This window comes from Sciurus carolinensis, chromosome 14 (genome assembly GCF_902686445.1).
Source record: "Sciurus carolinensis chromosome 14, mSciCar1.2, whole genome shotgun sequence".
In the NCBI taxonomy this organism is placed as follows: Eukaryota; Metazoa; Chordata; class Mammalia; order Rodentia; family Sciuridae; genus Sciurus; species Sciurus carolinensis.
In genome coordinates, this window is record NC_062226.1 from 54,737,956 (window position 1) to 54,759,339 (window position 21,384).

The 21,384-nt window shown below is 34.8% G+C and overlaps 1 protein-coding gene across 1 annotated transcript in view; it reads right to left on the reverse strand.

Annotated features, from left to right (window-relative positions):
* Ccdc171 (coiled-coil domain containing 171) overlaps window positions 1–21,384 on the reverse strand; it is a 370,550-nt gene that overhangs the window by 60,043 nt on the left and 289,123 nt on the right. Inside the window, 1 exon segment of the mRNA XM_047523648.1 lies at window positions 2,905–3,057. Coding sequence (XP_047379604.1) covers window positions 2,905–3,057 — 153 coding nt within the window.

The following is a 21,384-nucleotide window of genomic DNA, read 5'->3' on the forward strand; positions in this document are numbered from 1 at the left end:
GATCATATGTTGCTGCACCATTCCATTCTTCTGATTTGAATGTTATTCAAAACTAGAGCTGGAGTGGCAGAGAAATCACATAAAAAATTGAGCCAGTAAACTAATGAAACAGTCATCCACAACTTCTAGACTTCCTGCTATGTGATAAAACAATTCTCCACTTTTTAAAGTCATGTTAGTTAGGTTTTCAGTGGTTTGCACTCAAGAGTATTCCTAGTGAGGTGTTGGTGAGGATGTGGGGAAAAAGGTACACTCATACATTGCTGGTGGGGTTGCAAATTAGTACAGCCACTCTGGAAAGCAGTGTGGAGATTACTCAGAAAGCTTGGAAAGGAACCACCATTTGACCCAGCTATCCCACTCCTCGGCCTATACCCAAAGGACTTAAAATCAGCATACTACAGAGATACAGCCACATCAATGTTCACTGCTGCTCAATTCACCATAGCCAGATTGTGGAACCAACTTAGATGCCCTTCAGTTGATGAATGGATAAAGAAACTGTGGCATATACATACAATGGAATATTACTCCGCAATGAAGAATGATAAAATTATGGTATTTGCAGGCAAATGGATGAAATTGGAGAATATCATGCTAAGTGAGATAAGCTAATCTCAAAAAACTAAAGGACGAATGATCTCACTGATAAGCGGATGAGGACATATAATGGGGGGTGGGAGGGGTTAGCATTAGGTTTAGGGTTAGGGATAAGGAGGGTGGTAAGAATGGAGGAAGGAAGGACTGTATAGAGGGAAAAGAGGGATGGGAGGGATGGGGGGAAGGGAAAAAATAACAGAATGAATCAAACAACATTGCCCTATGTAAATTTATGATTACACAAATGGTATGCCTTGACTCCATGTACAAATAGAGAAACAACATGTATCCCATTTGTTTACAATAATAAAAAAAAAAGAAGAGTATTCCTAGTGGATGCAACCCCACAGCCAAATACTGCCTGCCCCTCATCTATGAAATTCAGAATAAGGTCTGATCTTCTCCCTTCCTCATAGACTTTTTAAGACATTCAAGACAGAAAATACATATACAAACATCTCAAAAAATAAAAATTATCATACAAATTTATGATTACTTTAGAAATAGTGGCTCTCAGCTAAGGGAAGAGAGGAGAGCCCACGTCCTGTAGACAGGGCAGCATTCTCCTAGGAGGATACACCAGAACCTCCAGGGGGATTTTTCACATCACATGTGGCCTCTCTTGAGAATCACTGCCAGGATGGACCACCTCTTACAAATAAGATAACGAGCATATCCTACAGACTTATTCAGAATGGAAGAATGGTTGAAAAGTAGAGTTTTGTTATGATATGTTAATATACCTATATTAAACACACTTTCATTAAGACAGTAACACATTTATAGGTAAAAAAAAATTAACTGATGAGAAACAATTTCTGTCAAGTTTTACCTTTCTTGAAATACAAGTAATTATTATTTACATGAATAATAATAACAAGGAATGAACAACAGTACAATGCAACAAAGCTGACAAAATCTAAACAGTACAACATAATATTAACCAATGGGATCAGACAATTAGCAGGAATAAATATGTAATATTTCAGAGAGAAGCTAGAATAAATTCAAAATAATCAAGTTTTTTAGTTTCTTCTTTATTTTAATTTCTCTCGGTGAACTTCAAATTTACTAATCTCTCACTGGGAAATTAATAAAGTCATTTAAAAGTGGAGCTTGGTGGGCCAGATTGCTTTTGGCACTAATGCACCTTCACAGCCATGAAGAAAACACTCCAAACTACTTGTCTTCATGGAACTTATCTGATATTCTATTGAGGGTAGAAGACAAACGGATAATAAGCAAATAAAATATGGAGGGTAGATGGGCATCACAGAGCAAAAGAGAGACAGAAAAAGAGAGAGAGAGAGAGAGAGAGAGAGAGAGAGAGAGAGAGAGAGAGAGAGAGAGAGTTTGTGAGGCAGTTGGTGGCTGCAATTTTAAATACTGTGATCACAAAGGCTTCCTTGGGATGCTGATACTTGAACTAAGATCTGCTGCAGGTAAAGAATCAAATCAAAGTTATACATCTATTTGGAACTAGGGAGACTGACTCCTTTCCTCTTGGATGTTATCATTTGAAATAGGTCAACAGTTACATGGTAAAATGATAACTGTTTTTTCTTACAAGTCACCCTGAGCCATTGTAATCAAACCTAAAAAGGAAAAGAGACATTCTAATTATTAGTAAACCTCTAAATCTCACTGTTGACATATCTGCCTTTTGAGAAAAAAAGTTTAAATGTTTATTTCATTCCTTTATGTTACAAATGTATTCATTTTTTTAAAACTCCCCAAACACATATTTCAAGTGTTGAAATTTTTTTTAGTCTTAAATGAGTCCAAATTTCATCATGGACTAAAATTTTAAGACATAAAATGAGTGCTGAAACTGAATTTTAATCATATAGATGAATCACAACATGCATCTTTAGCTAGGCATGTATTATGGATAAGTCTAGTTTTCTACAGAGAATAATCACATGTTCTAATTACCATTTTGGTTATACGCATAATTAATAATATTCTGTCTTAATGGGACACACTGAATCTTCAGACAGTTGCATGCTTTAACTATGCATACTGCCAAATCCAACTGTCAGCTGTACTGGCAAACACAAAGGAATCTTGATGTGGTGTTTTAGCATTGATAACAATATGCATATCTTTAAAGACGATACAATGAGAAAATTAATTGCTTTTCTTCCCTCAAATTTTTCTCCACACTAATTTTATGTCACTTGATCGATCATTTAACTTAAATTATACATATTGGCAAGTGATCTTCTAAGCAATAAAAACATAAATGTAAATGTGATACATATCCAAAGAAGAGAAAAATATTGTTATACAAGGACTTACTACTGATTGTAAATTTTCATTTTCACGTAAACAAGCCGTGTGAAGCTCTGATTTCAAGGTTGCAATGTGACTTCGATGAGATGTCATTTCCTTCTCTAATGTAGTGATTCTGGCACTTGCAAGCTGGTACACATCCATGAAACTTTTAATCATAGCCTTAAGAAATAAAAATAATGTCACACAGAATTCAAATAAAGCTGTCCCCAAAGGATAATTTCCATAATTTGAAAGAAAAATCATTAAAATTTTAAAATAAACAACTTTTCATCTTTCTTGAAAATAATAAAGCTAAATCTCACATTTTATGTTGAAAACAGTGACTATTTAAGAAAGTTTGGGAGAAAATAATTGAGACTTCATTCCAAGGTACTTATTTAAATAAGATGTACTTTGATCTATTGTACTTAAAATTTAGAATGCAGTTTTTAAAGATGGCACACTTATTTTCTGTAGTAAAGTTAAATTCACTTGTAATTTGACCTAAATTTCAATCTTAAGAGAGACACAATACATGGGTATACAAACAAGATATTTCAAAATGAGCTGAGTTAATAAAACTTTCATTCCACCTAAAAAATAAACGTTTTGAACCAAAAGAGGTAAACTAATTCTGTTACTTTTTAAAGAGTAATATGACTCCTATATTGAAAGAAAAGCATAATTATATTCACTCATAGAACACAGGAATGTCTTCACATTATGCTATATAGAATAAGATAAATACACAAGCGAGTGCTGGTAACATTATTTTCCCTAAATTGCGCAATATTTGGAGGATTGGTGAACACCTCTGTATCATCTTTCTAAAGCAACCTGCAATGATTTTTAAGCCCAAGGGATACTGTTATGCTTTTTCAAAAAGTGTATTTCAAAATATCTCAAATATATCAAAATAAAGTCAAACATTTCAAAGATAATTTCAAAATGAAAATGAAAATATGTTCCTACTTCTATCACAATTTCATAGATTAAATTTGCAAATTACTTTCCATCTGAAGATTTGAATTGGGAAAGTTTTGACAAACTATATATTAAGCAATTTTAAATGCATGTGAAAAAATAATTTAGCAATTCTGAATGCATGTGAACAAATAGCAATAGTATATAAAATGTCTGAGAAACAAAAGTAGGTTAGTACTTGTAGGTAATAGTTTTAAAAAAACTTAAGACCTTTTTACCTAATAAATTCCTATTTGCCCTAAAAATTCCAGCTCAGATACCATCTCTTTCAAGAACTCTCTTTAGAGCCCCCCAAAAGCAGAGTTTATTTCTCTTCGGGTTCTCTGTGGGTCCTTCATGTTTGCTTTTACCATTGCATTTATTGCTTTGGCAGAAATTTATTAGTTTACATAGATATGCAAACTTTACCAGGCTGAAGAGCTCCTTTAGGCCAGATACTGTGACTACACATTTCTATATCTTCAGATAAGAGTGGCTGACAGTGAGTGCTTGTTTGAATGAAGGCCTGGATTGATGAATGTTTTAAAGAATGGATGAATGAATGAATGAATGAATGAATGAATGAATGAATGAAAAACTGGAAAAGATGAAAAACTGCAAGTCACATAATGGCATAAAACACCTGTGAAAAAGGATGAATGTATCTGGGAAAACATATTAACACTTGATCTAATGAATAAATTATTAATCATACTTTGTTCAAGTTGAAAAAAAAGTAGACTATGAGCATAAAAAAAGGATCAAGTCCACAAATGTGAATTCTACTGTTAAACACTAAATAAGCACAGTACAACCTCATGCTTGCAGCATCTCACATGTCCTAACCTACCTTACTTCAAATCACTTCAAGGTAAATTTATAGCTAATATTAACACAAAGTATTTCTCTGGGTCTCAAAAGTATGTAAAAATAAAAAACTATCCAATCACATCTGCTTCTTTTCTAAATCAGTTCTCTCTCCATTCGATACTGGACCAGGAATACAAGCCCTGATTTTTTTAATTTTCTGGTCTTCACTCTGTCACATTCATAGCTCTGTGTTGCTAATCAATCTCTCTGAGCCTCCATCTCCTCCCTCAACAAGAAGAAAGGTCACTTTCTTACCAATTTCCAAAACTCTTATAAGGCTCAATAATTAAAAGTCAATGTTTGTTAGGTCCAAATGGACTGTTACTTTAGTCCAGTAACTGCATAATCATATACATGCCTTAGTTCATTCATCTGTGTGGCAGTCATATTAAAGTGGATATTTTTAACCTAGTTTTTTCAGAATAAAACAAAGGAGATTATCCAGGGTCACAATTAGTCACATGGTGGTCAGGATTCAAATCCAAATATATATACTTTCTTTTAACCCTTCAACTATATTGCATCCAAGAAAGCCCTCTAAAAGTGATTGCTGTGTTTCATTGCATTATTATTATATTTTTAAATTCTCCAGTAAAATCTTAATAAGACAATCTGTGATAGGTGATTCTCATACATATACTCTTGTTGGATAAGTACATAATATATATATATAAGTGGCTGAAAGCATGCATAAATGCTTATTGAATGAAAATCAGGAAGTACCCACCTATCAGTAATAGGCTCTGGATTACTAATTCACTTTAAGTGACAAGAGAATAGGCATTTAATATATTAGTTTAAAACAGTTTAATATTTTAAAAGTTAACCATTTTCTAAATTTGTGGAAACACATTTCCTGAATTCTTGTGTACATGATATTCTAAAAGGAATAAATAATATAATATTCCCTCAGAACTCTTTTTTAAGAAATATTTTTTGAGAAATAACATCAGAATGTCATTTGGTGGGCAGAACAAAAGTGATAATTATTTTGGCTCCTTCCTTGTTCTTCTTTTAATAACTAAATTGGAATATTGTTTGGTTAGTAGAAACCATGTTACTTCCTTAAATCCATTTTTTTTGCTTCGGATTTAGAACCTTAAATACCTAAAATCTTTTAAAGCGGTATTTCATTTGAAAGACAAAAACAGTTTTATATAATGCATACTGTATGGTATTTTCTCAAAACAGCAGTCCAGGAACCACTCCAAAAAGCATGTTTCATGGTACTTCTTTAGTCAGCTTTTTTTTTTGTCACTGTGACTAAAACACCTGATAAAGAATAATTAGTGGAGGAAAAGTTTATTTTGGGGCTCATGGTTTCAGAGGTCTCAGTCCATAGAAGGGCAAACCATTTCTCAGGACTTAGGGGAGGCAGAACATCAGAGCATATGAGTATGGTGAAGGAAAGCAGCTGGCAACATGGCATCAGGAAACAGAGACAGCTCTGCTCAAACAGGACAAAATATATACCTCAAGGGTACACCCCCCACCTTCTCTAGCCTCACCCTATCTACCTAGAGTTACTATTCAGTTAATCCCTATCAGGGGATTAACACACTGATTGGACTAAGGCTGTCATAACTCAATTGTTTTACCTCTAAACCTTGCATTGTCTCACACATGAACTTTTGGGGGACACCTCACATCTAAACCATAATGGTACTAATGTGTATAAAACACATCACATTTTTCTAGCACTTAATAAGTAGACAGTATGAAAGATCACTGAAATGGCAATGTCATTCAAAAAAGCCACAAACCCTGTGAGGAATTAAGAATGCTAACTTCCAGTATTAAAAAGTGATTCAAACTATGTAGTAAAGAATGATGGTAAAAAATTCAACTCTTTAATAATTGAAGAAAGGTACTAAGTTGGTAGAAGAAATGGAAATAACAGTATGAATCAAGTAAAGGGGTGTGAGGAAGAGAGAGTAAGCATCTAATGACTCCTATATTGATCTCTCACCCTTTACAATCTAACCTCTCCATGTTAAAATATCACGTTTTATATCAGGAAATGGCTACAAAAAAGTATGAGATTGTGTATAGCATACCCAGAACTTGAGAACTTATCCTGTGTCATCTTTGTCCCTAGGGATTTTGATTATGCCCTTCAGTGAGATCTAGTTATGTGAGAAACAGGACAAGAGAGAGTTTCTGGACAAGAGCAGTCTTCAGAGAGAATCCAAAATATTTATCATTGATAGTAACAAGATGAGAGAATCCAAACACATAAAATTCCACACCTATCCATTTTAAGGAAAAGCATATGTGCTTTTAGAATTTAAAAAATTCTGAAATTAAAAACAAGTGTAAGTCACTTGAGTACTAGAATATTATTTACCTAACTTATTATGTATATATTATGATGTAGTTTAGACTGACTTCAAAATTGAACATCAGAGAAAATAGAATCATTGAGAACCTGATGTTAGGAGAAGGAGGAATTAGTGAAAAATATAATGTCTAGATACCAAAATATTAAATCTTTTATCAACATTGTTGAATAAATAACTGGAAAGTAAAAACCTCTGAATTTTCACTTTAACATAAATTATAGACATATTTCATTTCTGCATAATCTATGAAAACGTTGGATAAAACATGTCAAATACAGTTAATATGTAAAAAGAATAAATTTGCATTAAATGGAGATAATAATCTCTACCTTATAAAGATTTTATAGAAATTAAATGAGTATTAATATATAAAAAGTCCTTGAACTACATGGTGCACAGTAAACACTCAGGTAAATGTTAGCTATGATAGTAACACCAAATTAGGAAAATTAGTATTTAAATTCACAGAAGAAAGATTCAAAGATCGAGGGCTATGATTATTAGACATAATGCAAAATGTTTTAAATATAATACTTTTTGTAGATAGTAAATAAGTCCTTTCAGAAAAAAACTGTTTAGGGTCTAATGAAGAGCAATTTGCTGCAAAAAAATTCTCATTGATAATGAAACAGTTACTATTTAGATGTCATTCCTAAGCAAGAAAGTCTCAAAATGGTAACAGATATAGTTTTTAGTATAAAATTTCATTCCCTGGCATCTGGAATTTAAAAGGAAAATTCATTATTTCATTAGTTATCAAATGTTATTCTGATAAGTTTACTCATTTGGTAGAATTAATTTCATTCCAATATTTCTATTAAATTTTATAAATGTAGGAATACAGCAGAATATGAGACTTTATTTATTTATTTATTTATTTATTTATTTATTTTTGCGGTACTGGGGATCGAACTCAGGGCCTTGTGCTTTCGAGGCAAGCACTCTACCAACTGAGCTATCTCCCCAGCCCAGAATATGAGACTTAAGGAACTTATTACTAGTGGTCTGTAAGCAGCAACAGTGACCCCCATCACCTTCCAGTCTAAGATCTGGAATGGGGGCTCTAATTTGATATTTGTTTTCTGATTCCACCCATGAATAGTTCTTGATGCACCATGACATTCCATTCTGGTTCAAAGTTGTGTAGGAAAGAATATATCAGGATGGCACACTGCCATTCACCTCCTTTGTCACATAAAACACTCCGTGATGTGGAATTGTGTGAATAGTGTATAATGTGTTTAAAAAAGCTACAAGAAATACCATCAGTGGTACAGTGTTGGCTTAGTGTGAGTAAGGCCTTGGGTGTGATCTCCAGCATCACATGTGTGCAAACACACACACACACACACACACACACACGCACATAATAAATAAAATTATTTCCATAAAGAATTCTAAGGAATTAATTAATAAGGAATAGAAACTGGAAGGTAGCACATTTTATGGACACTTGGGGGAAAAATATCCAAAATTTTGGAAATATTTCCAGACAACTATTCCATAATGCTTTCTCTATAAAACTTCTTCAATACAGTGGTCAGTTCTTGTTGTTAACAAATGTCACTTTACAGTGAAGTGACAAAGTAAGTGTACTGTCTTAGTCTGTTTTCCGCTGCCACAACAAAATGCCAAAGACCAAGTGATGTATGAAGAACAGAAATTTATTTTCAGATCTGGAGCTGCAGAGGGCAAGACGAAGGGGCCACAACCAGTGAAGGCCTTCTTGCTGCACCATAACATGGTGGATGGGCAAGAAAACACTCACAAGACAGAAAGAGAAATCACTGGAACTTATACTCAGAAGCCCACTACCACAGTAACTGATCCCCTGAGATAATAGCTTTAATCCACTCGTGAAGGCTATGCCCTCATGACCTAATCACTTCCTAAAGTTCCCACCTCTTATATCCATCACAAAGGAAATTAAATTTCAATATGAGTTTTGGAGGGGACATTCAAGCTGTAACAATAATTTTGGATTTTTAAAATATTGAGATCCTAGAAATTGAACCCAGGAGCTCCCACACTGAGTTCCACCTCCAGCACTTTTTAATTATTTTGAGACAAGATCTGGCTAATTTGCTCAGGCTGGCCTTGAACTTATGATCCTTCTACCTCAGCCTCCAAACTAGCTGGGATTATAGGTATGTGCCACTATGCCTGACTTAAAATGTTTTTTAGATAAAAATGCTTCTAATAGTTGCCATCAAAGAAAAATTCCACAGATTTTTAACTTACCTCTTTTTATAAAAGAAAATCACATAATTCATACTCAAGTTCAAGAGTACTATGAAGAAGCACTTTGCCACAAAAGAACCAGTAAATCTAATACAGAGGATTTTAAAGACTACTTCTTATCTCATTATAAACTATTATAAAGACTACTTTATATAAGATAATTTAATCTATAAATCCACTTAACCATACAGAGTATATAAAATAATTTATGCTTAAATACAAAAAAAAGTAAATAAATTGAGTGGGGATGCCATTCTCAGTTCTTCTTCCTTGCAAAATCCTTTCATTCTTCCCTTAATATAACTTATAGGACTCATTAATATCTAAAACATGGACCAGGTGAAGATACCAATGCCAACCCATTGAAAAGAATTAAGATTTTATTTCTTACTTTATAAGTAAAGGAGCATCTACCATCTTGCATACCCATTGAGATACATAAATGCTCCCCAAAATAAGTTAAAATGGGGGGAAAATGCAGAACTTCCATATATATTTTATTGTATCTATTTTTTAATAGACTGTTTTTAGAGTAGTTTTAGTTTCACAGAAAGATGAGCAGATGGTATGGAGTTACCAGACAACTCAGTCCCTACATGCACAAAGCCTCCTACACTACCAACATGCCCTACTAGAGTGGTGGTACATTTATTGTAATCAATGAACGTTCACGGATACATCATTATCACCCAAAGTCCATATTAAACTAGGGATCACTCTTGCTGTTATCCATTTTACCAGTTGGACAAAAGGATGAGGGCAAGTATTCACCATTACAGTATCATACAGAATAGTCTCACTGCCCTAAAAATTCTCTGTGTTTTGCAGATTCACCCCTCCCTCTCCTCTAATTCCTAGCAACTACTGGTCTTTTTACTCTCTCCATAAATCTCATATTTACTTTTTAATCTTTATCTTAAAATTTTTAAAAATCATATCTTTTAAGTTTGTTTTCTGTTATAGAATTTATTGAACAAAAATACATATATCAGGAATAAATATGTGCATATTGGGGATGCTAGCTCAAAAAAAGAGTGCACAATCAAAAACAGTTTAGAGAGCACCCCTTTGTAGCATCTGGTTACTAAATGAAAAAACACACAGGAAGCAACTGAGCTAGTTGGCTCTTCCCCTTCTGAGGTTGTGCAGGGCAGCAGCAACTATATTTGTCCCTAGAGACCAAAACAATGAACAAGGACCATGGAGTCAGAAGAGCAGAGCAGAGTCTCAGGAAGCCTGCCCAGAAGACAATCAACCAACATGCTGGGCCTGGCAGCCCCTATGTTCCACCTCTTTCCCTCATACCCAGAGATAATAGTGACAACAGTCAAAATCTCCATCTACATATAAGCACAAAAGTAGCACCCCACCCTAGTGTATCATATCTGTACTGCAGCATAAAAAAATTACCACAAACGTAACTGCTTAAAACAACACAAACTTTACTATTTCCTAGTCTCCCTGGGTCAGGAGTCAGCATATGCTAGCTGGATTCTTTGGTTGGGGTCCTACCAGGCTGAAATCAAGGTATCAAGTGGAGGTGCAATCTCACCTGAGATTTATGACCCTCTTCAAGCTCATTCAAGTTGAAAAATGCAGTTCCTTGTGGTTATAGAAAAGCTTACACTTTCTTGCTGGCTGTCAGCAGGGTCACTCTCAGGTTCTACAGGTATCCCTCAGATACTTGACCTTTCTGAAAGGGCTCATTTGATTAGGTAAGGCCCATGCAGGAAAATCTTTTGATTAGTAATATAATCACAGGAGCATTGTCATTGGTAGAGTATTAAACTTAGAAAAAAATATAAAGGAATAAATAGACTCTAAAGCTTGGAGAAGAGTTCTTAGACATGATACCAAAAGCATTATTCATAAAAGAAAAAAAATCAACAAAAAGAACTTAAAATTAAGAACTTGCTTTGAAAAAAATACTATTACAAAGATTAAACACAAGCTATAAATGGGGGAAATATTTGCACACCACGTATCTGCTAAAAAAAACTAGTTTCTAGAAAAGATAACAACTCTCAAACTCCAATGGTAAAGAGACAAATGATCCTACTAGAAAATAAGCAAAAGACAAGATACATTCTACCTTCACATTTTACCAAAGAGAACATACAAATGGCAAATTTTACAAAAGAGAATACACTTGTAGCAGATAAACACATAAAAAGATTTCCACAATTACTAGCCATTAAAGTATGCAAATCAAATCCACAGTGAAATATCACCACACATCCATCAGAACAGTTAACAGAAAAATTGTTATGATATCAAACACTGGAAAGAAAACCAGATGGACTTTGTATGCATTGCTAGTAAGAATGAAAAGTTACACAGTCACTCTGGAAAATAGTTTTACAAAATGAAAACACACTTACCTATGGTCCAGCATAGGTAAGTAAGCGTTCCTGAGCATTTATCCTAGAGAAATAAAAATTCACGCCCACACAAAAACTTGCATACTAGTATTCAAAGCAGCTTTATGTGTAATAATCAAAAACTAGAATCCTGGCAGCTCAGGAGGTTGAGGCAGGAGGATCACAAGTTTGAGGCCAGCCTCAGCAATTTAGCAAGGCCCTAAGCAACTTAGTGAGACTTTGTCTCAAAAATTTTTTAAAAAGTGGGGTGGGGATGGGGATGTGGCTTAGTGGTTAAGTACCTGAGTTCAATTTCTGGTATAAAAAAACTAGAAACAACAAAAATATCCTTGAATGAATGAATGGCTAAACAAACTGGTACACCCAACCTAGGAATACTAGTCTCCAATATAAATATAAAAGGGCAAACTACTGGATGGATTTCAAGGGCATTATACTTAGCAGAAAAAGCCAATCAAATGGGTCACATTCCATATGGTTGAATTTATATACATGACACAATTTTAGAGACAGAAAATATTCAATGGTTTCCAGGGGCTGGAGAGGGGTTATATATATATATAGGGGATGTTTGTAGTGATTGTAGTGGTTGCAACACATGATAAAATATCATAGAAGTATATACAAACATTGTACCCATGTCCATTTTCCAGATTTGATATTTCCCTAAAGTTCTGTAAGATGTAACACTGGGGAAAATTAGATAAAAGGTACACAGGGACCTCTGAGTACTATTTTTACAACTTCCTGTGAAACTATAATTATTTCAAAATAAAAATGTAAAAAAATAAAAGCATGAGTATAGTGTTCCAATATTTAATTAAAAAAGGAGAATATGTACAAATTTACAGACTATATATATTTTGGAAACAAGAAAGAAAAGTATAAAACTTTTTTTTAAATTTTGTAATAGTACTTATTCATCTTGCAAAGGCCTGGACTAGACTAACCAGTCTTCTGTCCATAATTAAGACTCCCTTATAGGATCCTTGAATAAAACCACCTAGCATCTTGCTCATCACATTCAACACGGAAGTGGATCAGAAACCTGTCTGTATTTGCTGGCTGCAACAAACAATCCAACAACATGAGCTACTGAGACTATAGCACAGCCTCAAAGGCACTGATATTATCTGAAAGGCATATGCACTCAGCTCAACTCTCAAAGTCAAACCCATACCTATCCCAAAGTAGATAGAGGAGCAAGGTGCATCCCACACTCTGCCACCAGAAAACACCAATGAGTTAGAATCAGTGGTAACCTATGCTTCACCAAATCTCTTCTCAAAGATATTCTAGCTTCCATTATAGTTCTGATGCCACAGGTCTTGCCTGGGCCCCAGTTCTAACTAGTTACTATGTATCAGATATGACATTTGCATAATTTTGCATATTTTTCTAATTCTCTCCAAATTCTAAAAGACTAATATTATCTATATTTTGGCAAAATAAGAATCTAAGGTTTAGTGATGCCAAGTATCTTGTCCAAGATCACCTAGCTCATAAAGACTGGAATTGGAACTCAAATCCTTGTCTTTCCAACTCCAAAACCCATGCTCACTTTTGTGTGGCAAGTTTCCTGGTTTGGTTTATATTGGTTAGTGTTTTTTTGTTTGTTTGGGGTCATACTGTATAGGTTTTCTCAGTGAACTGAGCAGCATTAATCCAGGCTCTCCAAGTTTCATAAAGTTGTGCAGATAGTGTATCACAATTTTAGCATAATATCAATTGAATCCATGTTATTGACTGAAAAAAACACAAAACAAACCTCTCTTGAATTTTGCTATGAAATCAGGATTTTCAAATCTCAAACCCACTAATAACAATTACACTACATTGACTCTTAGGTTGCCAATTTTTGTTTATTTAATAGAAACAAATATTTCAAATAAAAGAACTTCAGATGATATTTTCCTAGGAATGTCATTCATTCTGTAGAAGGTTGTTCAATAAACATTTGTAATGAACAAATGAATCACTATTTTATCCAAACACACTGCATAATTTCTACCCTTTCCACAAACATCTTTTGATTCTAGGAAAAAATGTAATTTGAAAGAAGACTGTTAGATTTGTTTAATGGGAAAAATAAGCTTAGACATTATAGCAAATCATATGTTATCCACACAATAGAAAACTACTTTGAGGGAAAGAAAAACAAGGTCAAGTATGTTTGATTGACTTAAACATGTAAACTGACAGCATCCATCAGCAGTCTACCAAGACCTAGTATCTTTAGTAAAGGACAATACAGCAGAAACAAAGACCAATATGCCAAATCATGGCCAGAGAGAATTAGTTCACCAATCTAACTCATAAATCCCTATTCTGAATGAGATTCATGCACGTTGAGTATATACACCTACAGAAGGAAGGTGGCTTAGAGAAGTTGTATTCCACTTCCATTTTACCTATTAAGACTAGTTAGTCTTTTATCTTTCCATACCTGGAAAACTGCCAAAAGGAAAATGACCTTTTTTTCAGACAGAAACTAGAATTTTGGTAAATCAAGGGTTTTCCTCTCTATCTGCAAGAATGTTTTTCATCCCTAGACAGCTCACTCTGAGTGCTACACGTACAGGGTTGTTTTAGGGTACATGATCTAAAATTTTACTCCTGTATAGACTGGCCACTTCTGTCCATTTAAGACTGTATTCCTATATAAAGTCTGTTTAAAACTATGTGTAGCTAGATATTTAAGGCAGTGTGTGTACACAGAAGGGAAAGACTTTTTAGTGGTGATGGTGATAATAAGGATAAAATGTTTCAGATTATTAGAAGAAAATTGTTGCAAATGCACAGTCTCCTTAGTCAAGAAAATTGAAAACAAAATAGTAAACTGACTTGATGTGAAATTGCATGGAGTTAGCTATGTTTTTTGTTGATGCTGTTTTATATAAGAAAAAGGAAGAAAGAAACCAAGTTCATTTCCCCCTTTTTGGCATTTGAAATGGCCCCAGACTTGACTTATCCTATCACTCAAAATTTTTACAGGCACTATTTTTGAAGGATGTAAATATAGTAGCTTTTCAGGTATGAGAAGGAGCCTCATGGGAAACCATATTCAGCAGAGTTGCAGAATACTTTTGCAGCAGACTTTTTAAAAATAATGTTTTCTTTTTATCTTGTTTAGACTCTAAACTTTTTTCTGGCCTCCACTCAACCATGGCATATACAACTTAAATGTGCCAAAAATAAGACCAACTCTTTTTCAAATATGTTACTTCCAACCGGAATTGAATCAAAGCCAATTTTAAGGTTAAGTGCAGCTACTACATTGACGGTGATTACTGCTCCTACTATGCTACAGGTTACCATAACAAAAGACCAAAGGGATGATGTGTAGAAAAGAAATAACATGCTGATTTTCTGCAGGAATATGGAAAAGGGATCAACAGAATAATTGGAGACTGGGAAACCACTGTATATGGACACAAAAACCATAAAAAGCAAGAATAATCTGAGAAAAATTCAAAGAGCAATGAGTTTCTCAGAGAATAATGCTAGATCAATAACAGCAGCAGCAACAACAATAATAATAAATTACCTTGCTTTAGGGACCTAAAAACTTAAGACATCTACAAAATGCTTGTTATATAAATTACAGAATCGCCACTGGGTTTATTGCAAAATATGACTTGATAAAATGAGATTAGTTACTTGAATAACAGAGTTAATTGTGAGTCAGGAAAAGGTGAAGAAGCATTATTTTGTTCCTTTAGCTCTTTATTACAACAAAATACAATATCATAGTTACCATTTCATGAGCAACTGCTATGCTTTGACACCATTACAAGTTTTACAATGAAGATTATTAGAGCTGCTTTGGATTCTACTGACAACAGAGACAAGATATCCTATACTTGGTACAAGTACACAGATGAATTTATTTAATTTTAATGGTGTTAGTTGGAATTCAATCTATGTCTGTCCAAATATCAAAATCATAATATATAACACTGATATGTTATATGTTCAAAAGTTCATGTGAACTTGTGACACCTAATAGTAGACTCCTTGGAGGTCACAGTTGCTTTGTATTTTAACTCTTATTAAGCAATGGATACACCTTACTCAAAGGGAAGTCTCTTTTATACTAAACAAAACATGCAAATCTGAGCATATTTTGGTCTTCTGTAGAAGCATGCATAATCTCTTACCTTCACACAATCTTTGAAAAGTAGGAAATATTTAGCAACTGAGGCTCAGAGTCCATAAATAACACTTAAGGGCATACTGCTAATAAGTGGTACAACTAGAAATCAGGAGTTCATCTGGTTCTAACCCCCTTACTCTTTTCCTCAACATTCCTTTCTAAAAGGCAACAGCAGGGGAAAAACCTTAGTATATTCATTAATTTATTCAACCAAAATTACTGATTACCTATTATGTTCTAGGTGCTGAGAATACAATGATAAGGAAGACAAAACCCTGACCTCCTGGGTCTCACATCCCTGGGAGGGACAGATTAATAACAAATATATCATGTCATATGCTGTGAAGGAAAGCAAAACAGAGTTAGGGCTACAGAGTACAAAGGGAGAAAGGAAGCTGTTTTACAGAGTGATGAGCAAAGGCTTCTATGAGGTGACGATGAAGTGAAGACATGCATGACTGGAAGGATGGAGTCTCAGGAAAACCTGCGACAAAGGCTTACCAAGTAAAGGAACAAGCAAGCACAGAGCCTCTGAAATGGGACTGTGCTTGCTATGTTCAAGTTACAGCCAAAATCAGTGTTGCTCTAGCTCAGGGAGCAAGGTGAAGAGGGTTAGGAAATGAAGCTGGAGTACAGCAAGACCCAGGTCATAAAGAGCCCAAGACCAACATGAAAAGTTTGGGGCTTATTTTAAAGGTAATGAAAAGTCACACAGCTGTAAATGAAGAGAGGAATGGCAACTTGTGATTTACATTTTTTAATCTGGGGAAATAATACATTTTAAAATTTATATTAAAAGTGGGTGGATAAATCACCAATAGTAGAATATGTCCTGAAAAAAAGGCCAATGCCAATTATTTAGAAAAGAAACAGTTTTGTCAGAGGAGGACGTGAAACAAGGTTTATGATATTCAGGCCCTATCCCAATCTTCTGCTTCCTGAAGGCACACAGCATGTTAGTGCCTATTTTGTTCCTCCTGTTGTAGGAATGTTAACATTGAGGTTTTTTTTTTTTTTTTTTTAATTCCTCCTCCCTGCATGCTCATTCATCCTCTGTCATCCCAGTCCATCATATATTCACATAGGGCTAAAGGAGGAGTTCCACAGATACTTGTTCACTTGATTAAATTAATAACAGTATTGCTATGGTTCTTCATTTTAGAGCTGGGGAGACTTTCAATTTCAGTAACAGACTACTTTTAGAGTGCCTATTTGACCCCTTTAACAGACATCTGGGGCTTAATAAAGGACACTTTAAATCTCTGCATCTCTTTCTGATTTATACCTTTTGTGAACTAAACAAAGTGATAACCAGTACTTCCCAGGTGCCTCTTTCATAATCAACCTACGAAGGTCCAACTGCTTTTCTCAAATTTGATAGCATACTAAAGATAGATTCTAATTTTGATCTTCTGGGGGTTCAGTAAATAAATCTGGTGTTAATGAAAGAGAAATGTTATAGAAATAAAGAGTTTATGGGGAGCCAAGAGCTAGTTGTTCACTATCAAAGAAAAACTGCTCAGTCCATTATCTCAAAACAAACTTTTCATAAAATGCACTTAATCTAAGCTACTGACACAGTAAATAAATCCACACATACACACAATATTGACTCCTCCATCTGTTTTCTTTTACATCAAACTGTTTACTTAGGAATCTCAGCAAAAGACATGCATAATTGGTTTCTTTACATTAATTTAGACAAAAGTGCTAAAGGACATTAACGTGGAATTATAAGAATTTGATGCATTTATGATTTACTTGAATCTAATGCAAATAAGTTTCAAAATCCTGAAAGAAAAGCAAATTGGTAAAGAAACAGAGGAAATTTTTTATGTCTTTATTAAGAACCAATCATTTTGGGCTGGGGAGATAGCTCAGTTGGTAGAGTGCCTACCTTGCAAGCACCAAGGCCCTGGGTTCAATCCCCAGCACCCAAAAAAAAAAAAAAAAGAACCAATCATTTTATCACTAGTTCCATTCTGATTCTGATATAATAGAGCAAACTGACTTGGGAATCTGCATGCTTCTGTCAGGGTTGTCATCTACTTCAATAATCTCTGTAATTCCTATTCTACAGCAAAATTAATTAAAGTATGATCAACCATATCACCCTGAAACAATATTGTTACCATTTTGGTTTTTGAAATAGATTTACTGAGGTATAGTTGATATACAAAGAATTGCACATATTTAATGTATAGCCATTTTGGGGTTTGTTTTTGCTTTTGTTTTTTGCTTTTGCTTTTTTAATTTTACCATTTCAAGGACAAATCGATTCCAAGGTACTTTCTGATATTCAACTAAAGCAACTAATTTATTTTCTATCTGTTATTAAGGAATAAATAGTATGACTGCCATGAAACCTTACCAAGACCATAATTTATTTGCAATATCAGAGCTTAAGTAGCCAAACAGAACATTACCAATCCTCTAGCTCAAAAACAAACCAAAAAACTTACATTGAAATAATAGTATGTCATTTGTGTGGAACCTGTTTTAAAATGCTAGTTCATTTCCCACAATTCCTTATCTGAAATCCTTGGAACCAGATGTGATTCACAGTTCAGGGCTTTTTAGTTTGGAAATATGAGGAATATACCATATATTAAATAACACTTTCATCAGGAAATAGGCAGCACACTCTAATCAAAGACATTCTACAGCAAAATGTTTGAGTAATTACACTGAGGGGGATAAACTGAAACTGTAAAGCGCCTTATAATAAGTTCTCACCTTTTGCCACAAAATTAGTGCAGGTCTGATTTAGCATCCACTTTATCGGTTTTCAGAGTATTTGGAATTTTAGGTGTGGGACTGTAGGCTGATAAAAACAACTCCTGCGTTACAACAAAATTTTATCATTTGAAGTTTGATGGTATATATATTTATGTTTACAGGGTCATGTTTCACTGGAGTATATAAAAATCCATATAACAAGCAAAAGAATTTTACTAAATTATTTAATTCAGTGTATAAATTTCTGGTGTGATATTCTGAAAGTTTCAAAGGAGCGAGAAATCAACATATACAAAGAAATGTGTATTATTTCCAAATAACTGGCTAATTATTGCCATTGAAAAAATTAGTCAGAATGTCAAAATCAAATCCTTTTTTTTTTTTTTTTTGGTACCGAGGATTGAATCCACAGTTACTTAAGCACTAAGCACTAAGCCACACCCCCAGCCCTTTTTCATATTTTATGTAGGGACAGGGTCTCACTAAGTTGCTTAGGGCCTTGCTAAGTTGCTGAGGCTGGCTTTGAATTTCACAATCCTCCTGCGTCAGCCTCCCAAGCTGCTGGGATTACAGAAATGTGCCACTGTGCCATGTTTCAAATCCAATTTTAAAAATTAAGTAGCATTCCCTAAAAAGTTCTTTTTTTTTTTTTTAAGTTCACTCGAGTAATCAGAAAGAAAAGGAACAAGTTCTTCAGAATATATATATATATAAAAGAACCTGGAATAAAATAAGGGGTCAATCATTCTGCATAGTCTCCCAGGTCACCTCAGGAAGAACTTCTTGGACTTGAGGGAATATACTACTGCTACCCTTAAAGGGACCTGTCCCATGCACCCAAATATCCTGATCATGGGCACTGAATGAACTTGGAAAGACAGAGAATAGAGGAGGCAGACATAGTAAACAGGTTCAAAAGTTGTCTCAGCTTTGCTTACATGAAATTCCCCTTCTCTGAAATTGAAAGATCTTATGGCTAGCATTGGTTAGTCCTTGGAGTTTTTTTAAAAAAAAAAAAAAAAAAAAAAAGGGACTGTTAAGAGAAATGTATTTTTAAAGGAAATTATTTAGAAAATAATTTAAGTTTTTTTAACTTCTACCTTTTCTTTGAAAATAAATGAATTAAGTACAATCTCCTATTTCAGATTAAGAGAGTTGATTTGGAATTTGAATGTGTTTATTATAATGAAATGCTTATAATGAATGTTGTTATATGTACTGTGCTTTTTATAGTAACAGTGATAAGTTTATATGTATGTATAAAATTTGGTGTCAGACAATAACCTATTAGTTCTATTATAATAATTGTTTATTAAAACCCTCATTTAGCAAGACTGAAAATTTGAATTTTATGCTTAGTTAATTATTCAGATTGGTATATATGTAAGCCAGCTTTTCATTGCTGTGACCAATACACCTGACAAGAACAATTAAGAGGAGGAAAAGTTTATTTTGGCTAATGGTTTAAGAGGTTTAGTTCATGATTGGCTGAGTACATTGCTCTGGGCCTGAGGAGAGCAGACTGTCATGGGGGAAGGGCATGGCTGAAGGGTTCTGTTGCATTTACAGAGGCCAGGAAGCAGAGGAGAGTAGGGGCCACAAGAAAATTGAAACCTCCCAGGGCATACCTTCTGTTGACCTACCTCCTCTGCCCATACCCTATCTGCCTACAGTTAGCACCCAGTTAGTCCAAAGTAGGATGGACTGATTAAATTACAGCACTCATACTCCAAACATTTCACCTCTAACTATTTCTGCACTAACACAGGAACTTTGCGGGGATACCTCACATCCAAACCATAGCATTCCATCCTGGTCCCCAAAGGCTCAAGTCTATCTCACAATGCAAAATCCATTTAATCCCTTTCAAAGAGTTCCCATAATCTGTACAGTTTCAACATTCCGAAGTCTCATCTGAGACTCAAGGCAAATCTTGGCTGTGAGCCCCTGTAAAAATCAAAAGTTACATATGTGCAATATACAAAGGCATGGAGTAAACAATCCCATTCCATAAAGAGGAATAGGGGAATAGAAATAAGGGATGGGACCAATGCAGGACTGAAACCCAGCCAGGTAGACATCAGGTCTTATAGTTGCATGTACAGGATCTGGGGTACATAGTGGTGAGACGTTCTCTCCAAAGAACTTGGGCAGCCCTGTCCCTTTGGTCTTGTTGGTTGCAGCCCTCATGGGCTCTCTTTTAGCCTGGCTCTCCCTGCAGCTATTAGCTTTTCTTGGTTGACAATCTGTATTATTAACATCTTTTAATTCTTAGGGTCTCCATTCCAGCTTCCACTTCACCATGGTTTCATGTATTGCCCTCTTAGGGGCATTCTTGGGGATTCCAACCCTGCTGCACTTTTCCTAACCTCTCAGGCCTTCCTTTGAAATTTCAGTGGAAGTCTCTATGACCTCTTAACTCCAGCATCCTGAATTCCTGTAGACTCAGCACCAAGTGGCTGATGCCAAGGTCTGCCAGCTTATGCAATAACTAGACCTTCTGGGATCACAGCTATAGTGGCCTCTGGGTGCTTAGGCAGATGAGTGTGGTGAAGTAACTTCCTAGGTCCCCTGTGTAAGAAGGGTGCCCCCAAGAACTCTTATCAAAAGAATTTTTCCTTATACTTTTGAACTTGCTATGGGTATGGTCTTGCAAATTCCTGAGATGCCCATAAGCCATCTTTCCTAGTATCCCTGTGCAACCTACTCAGCATCTCTTTAGAGACTGCAATCTCTTCAGCAGTTACACCTATTTGGCCTCAGTTTTACAAGCACTTTTCTAGTCAAACTGTCAAGTTTTTAACATCATTCCACT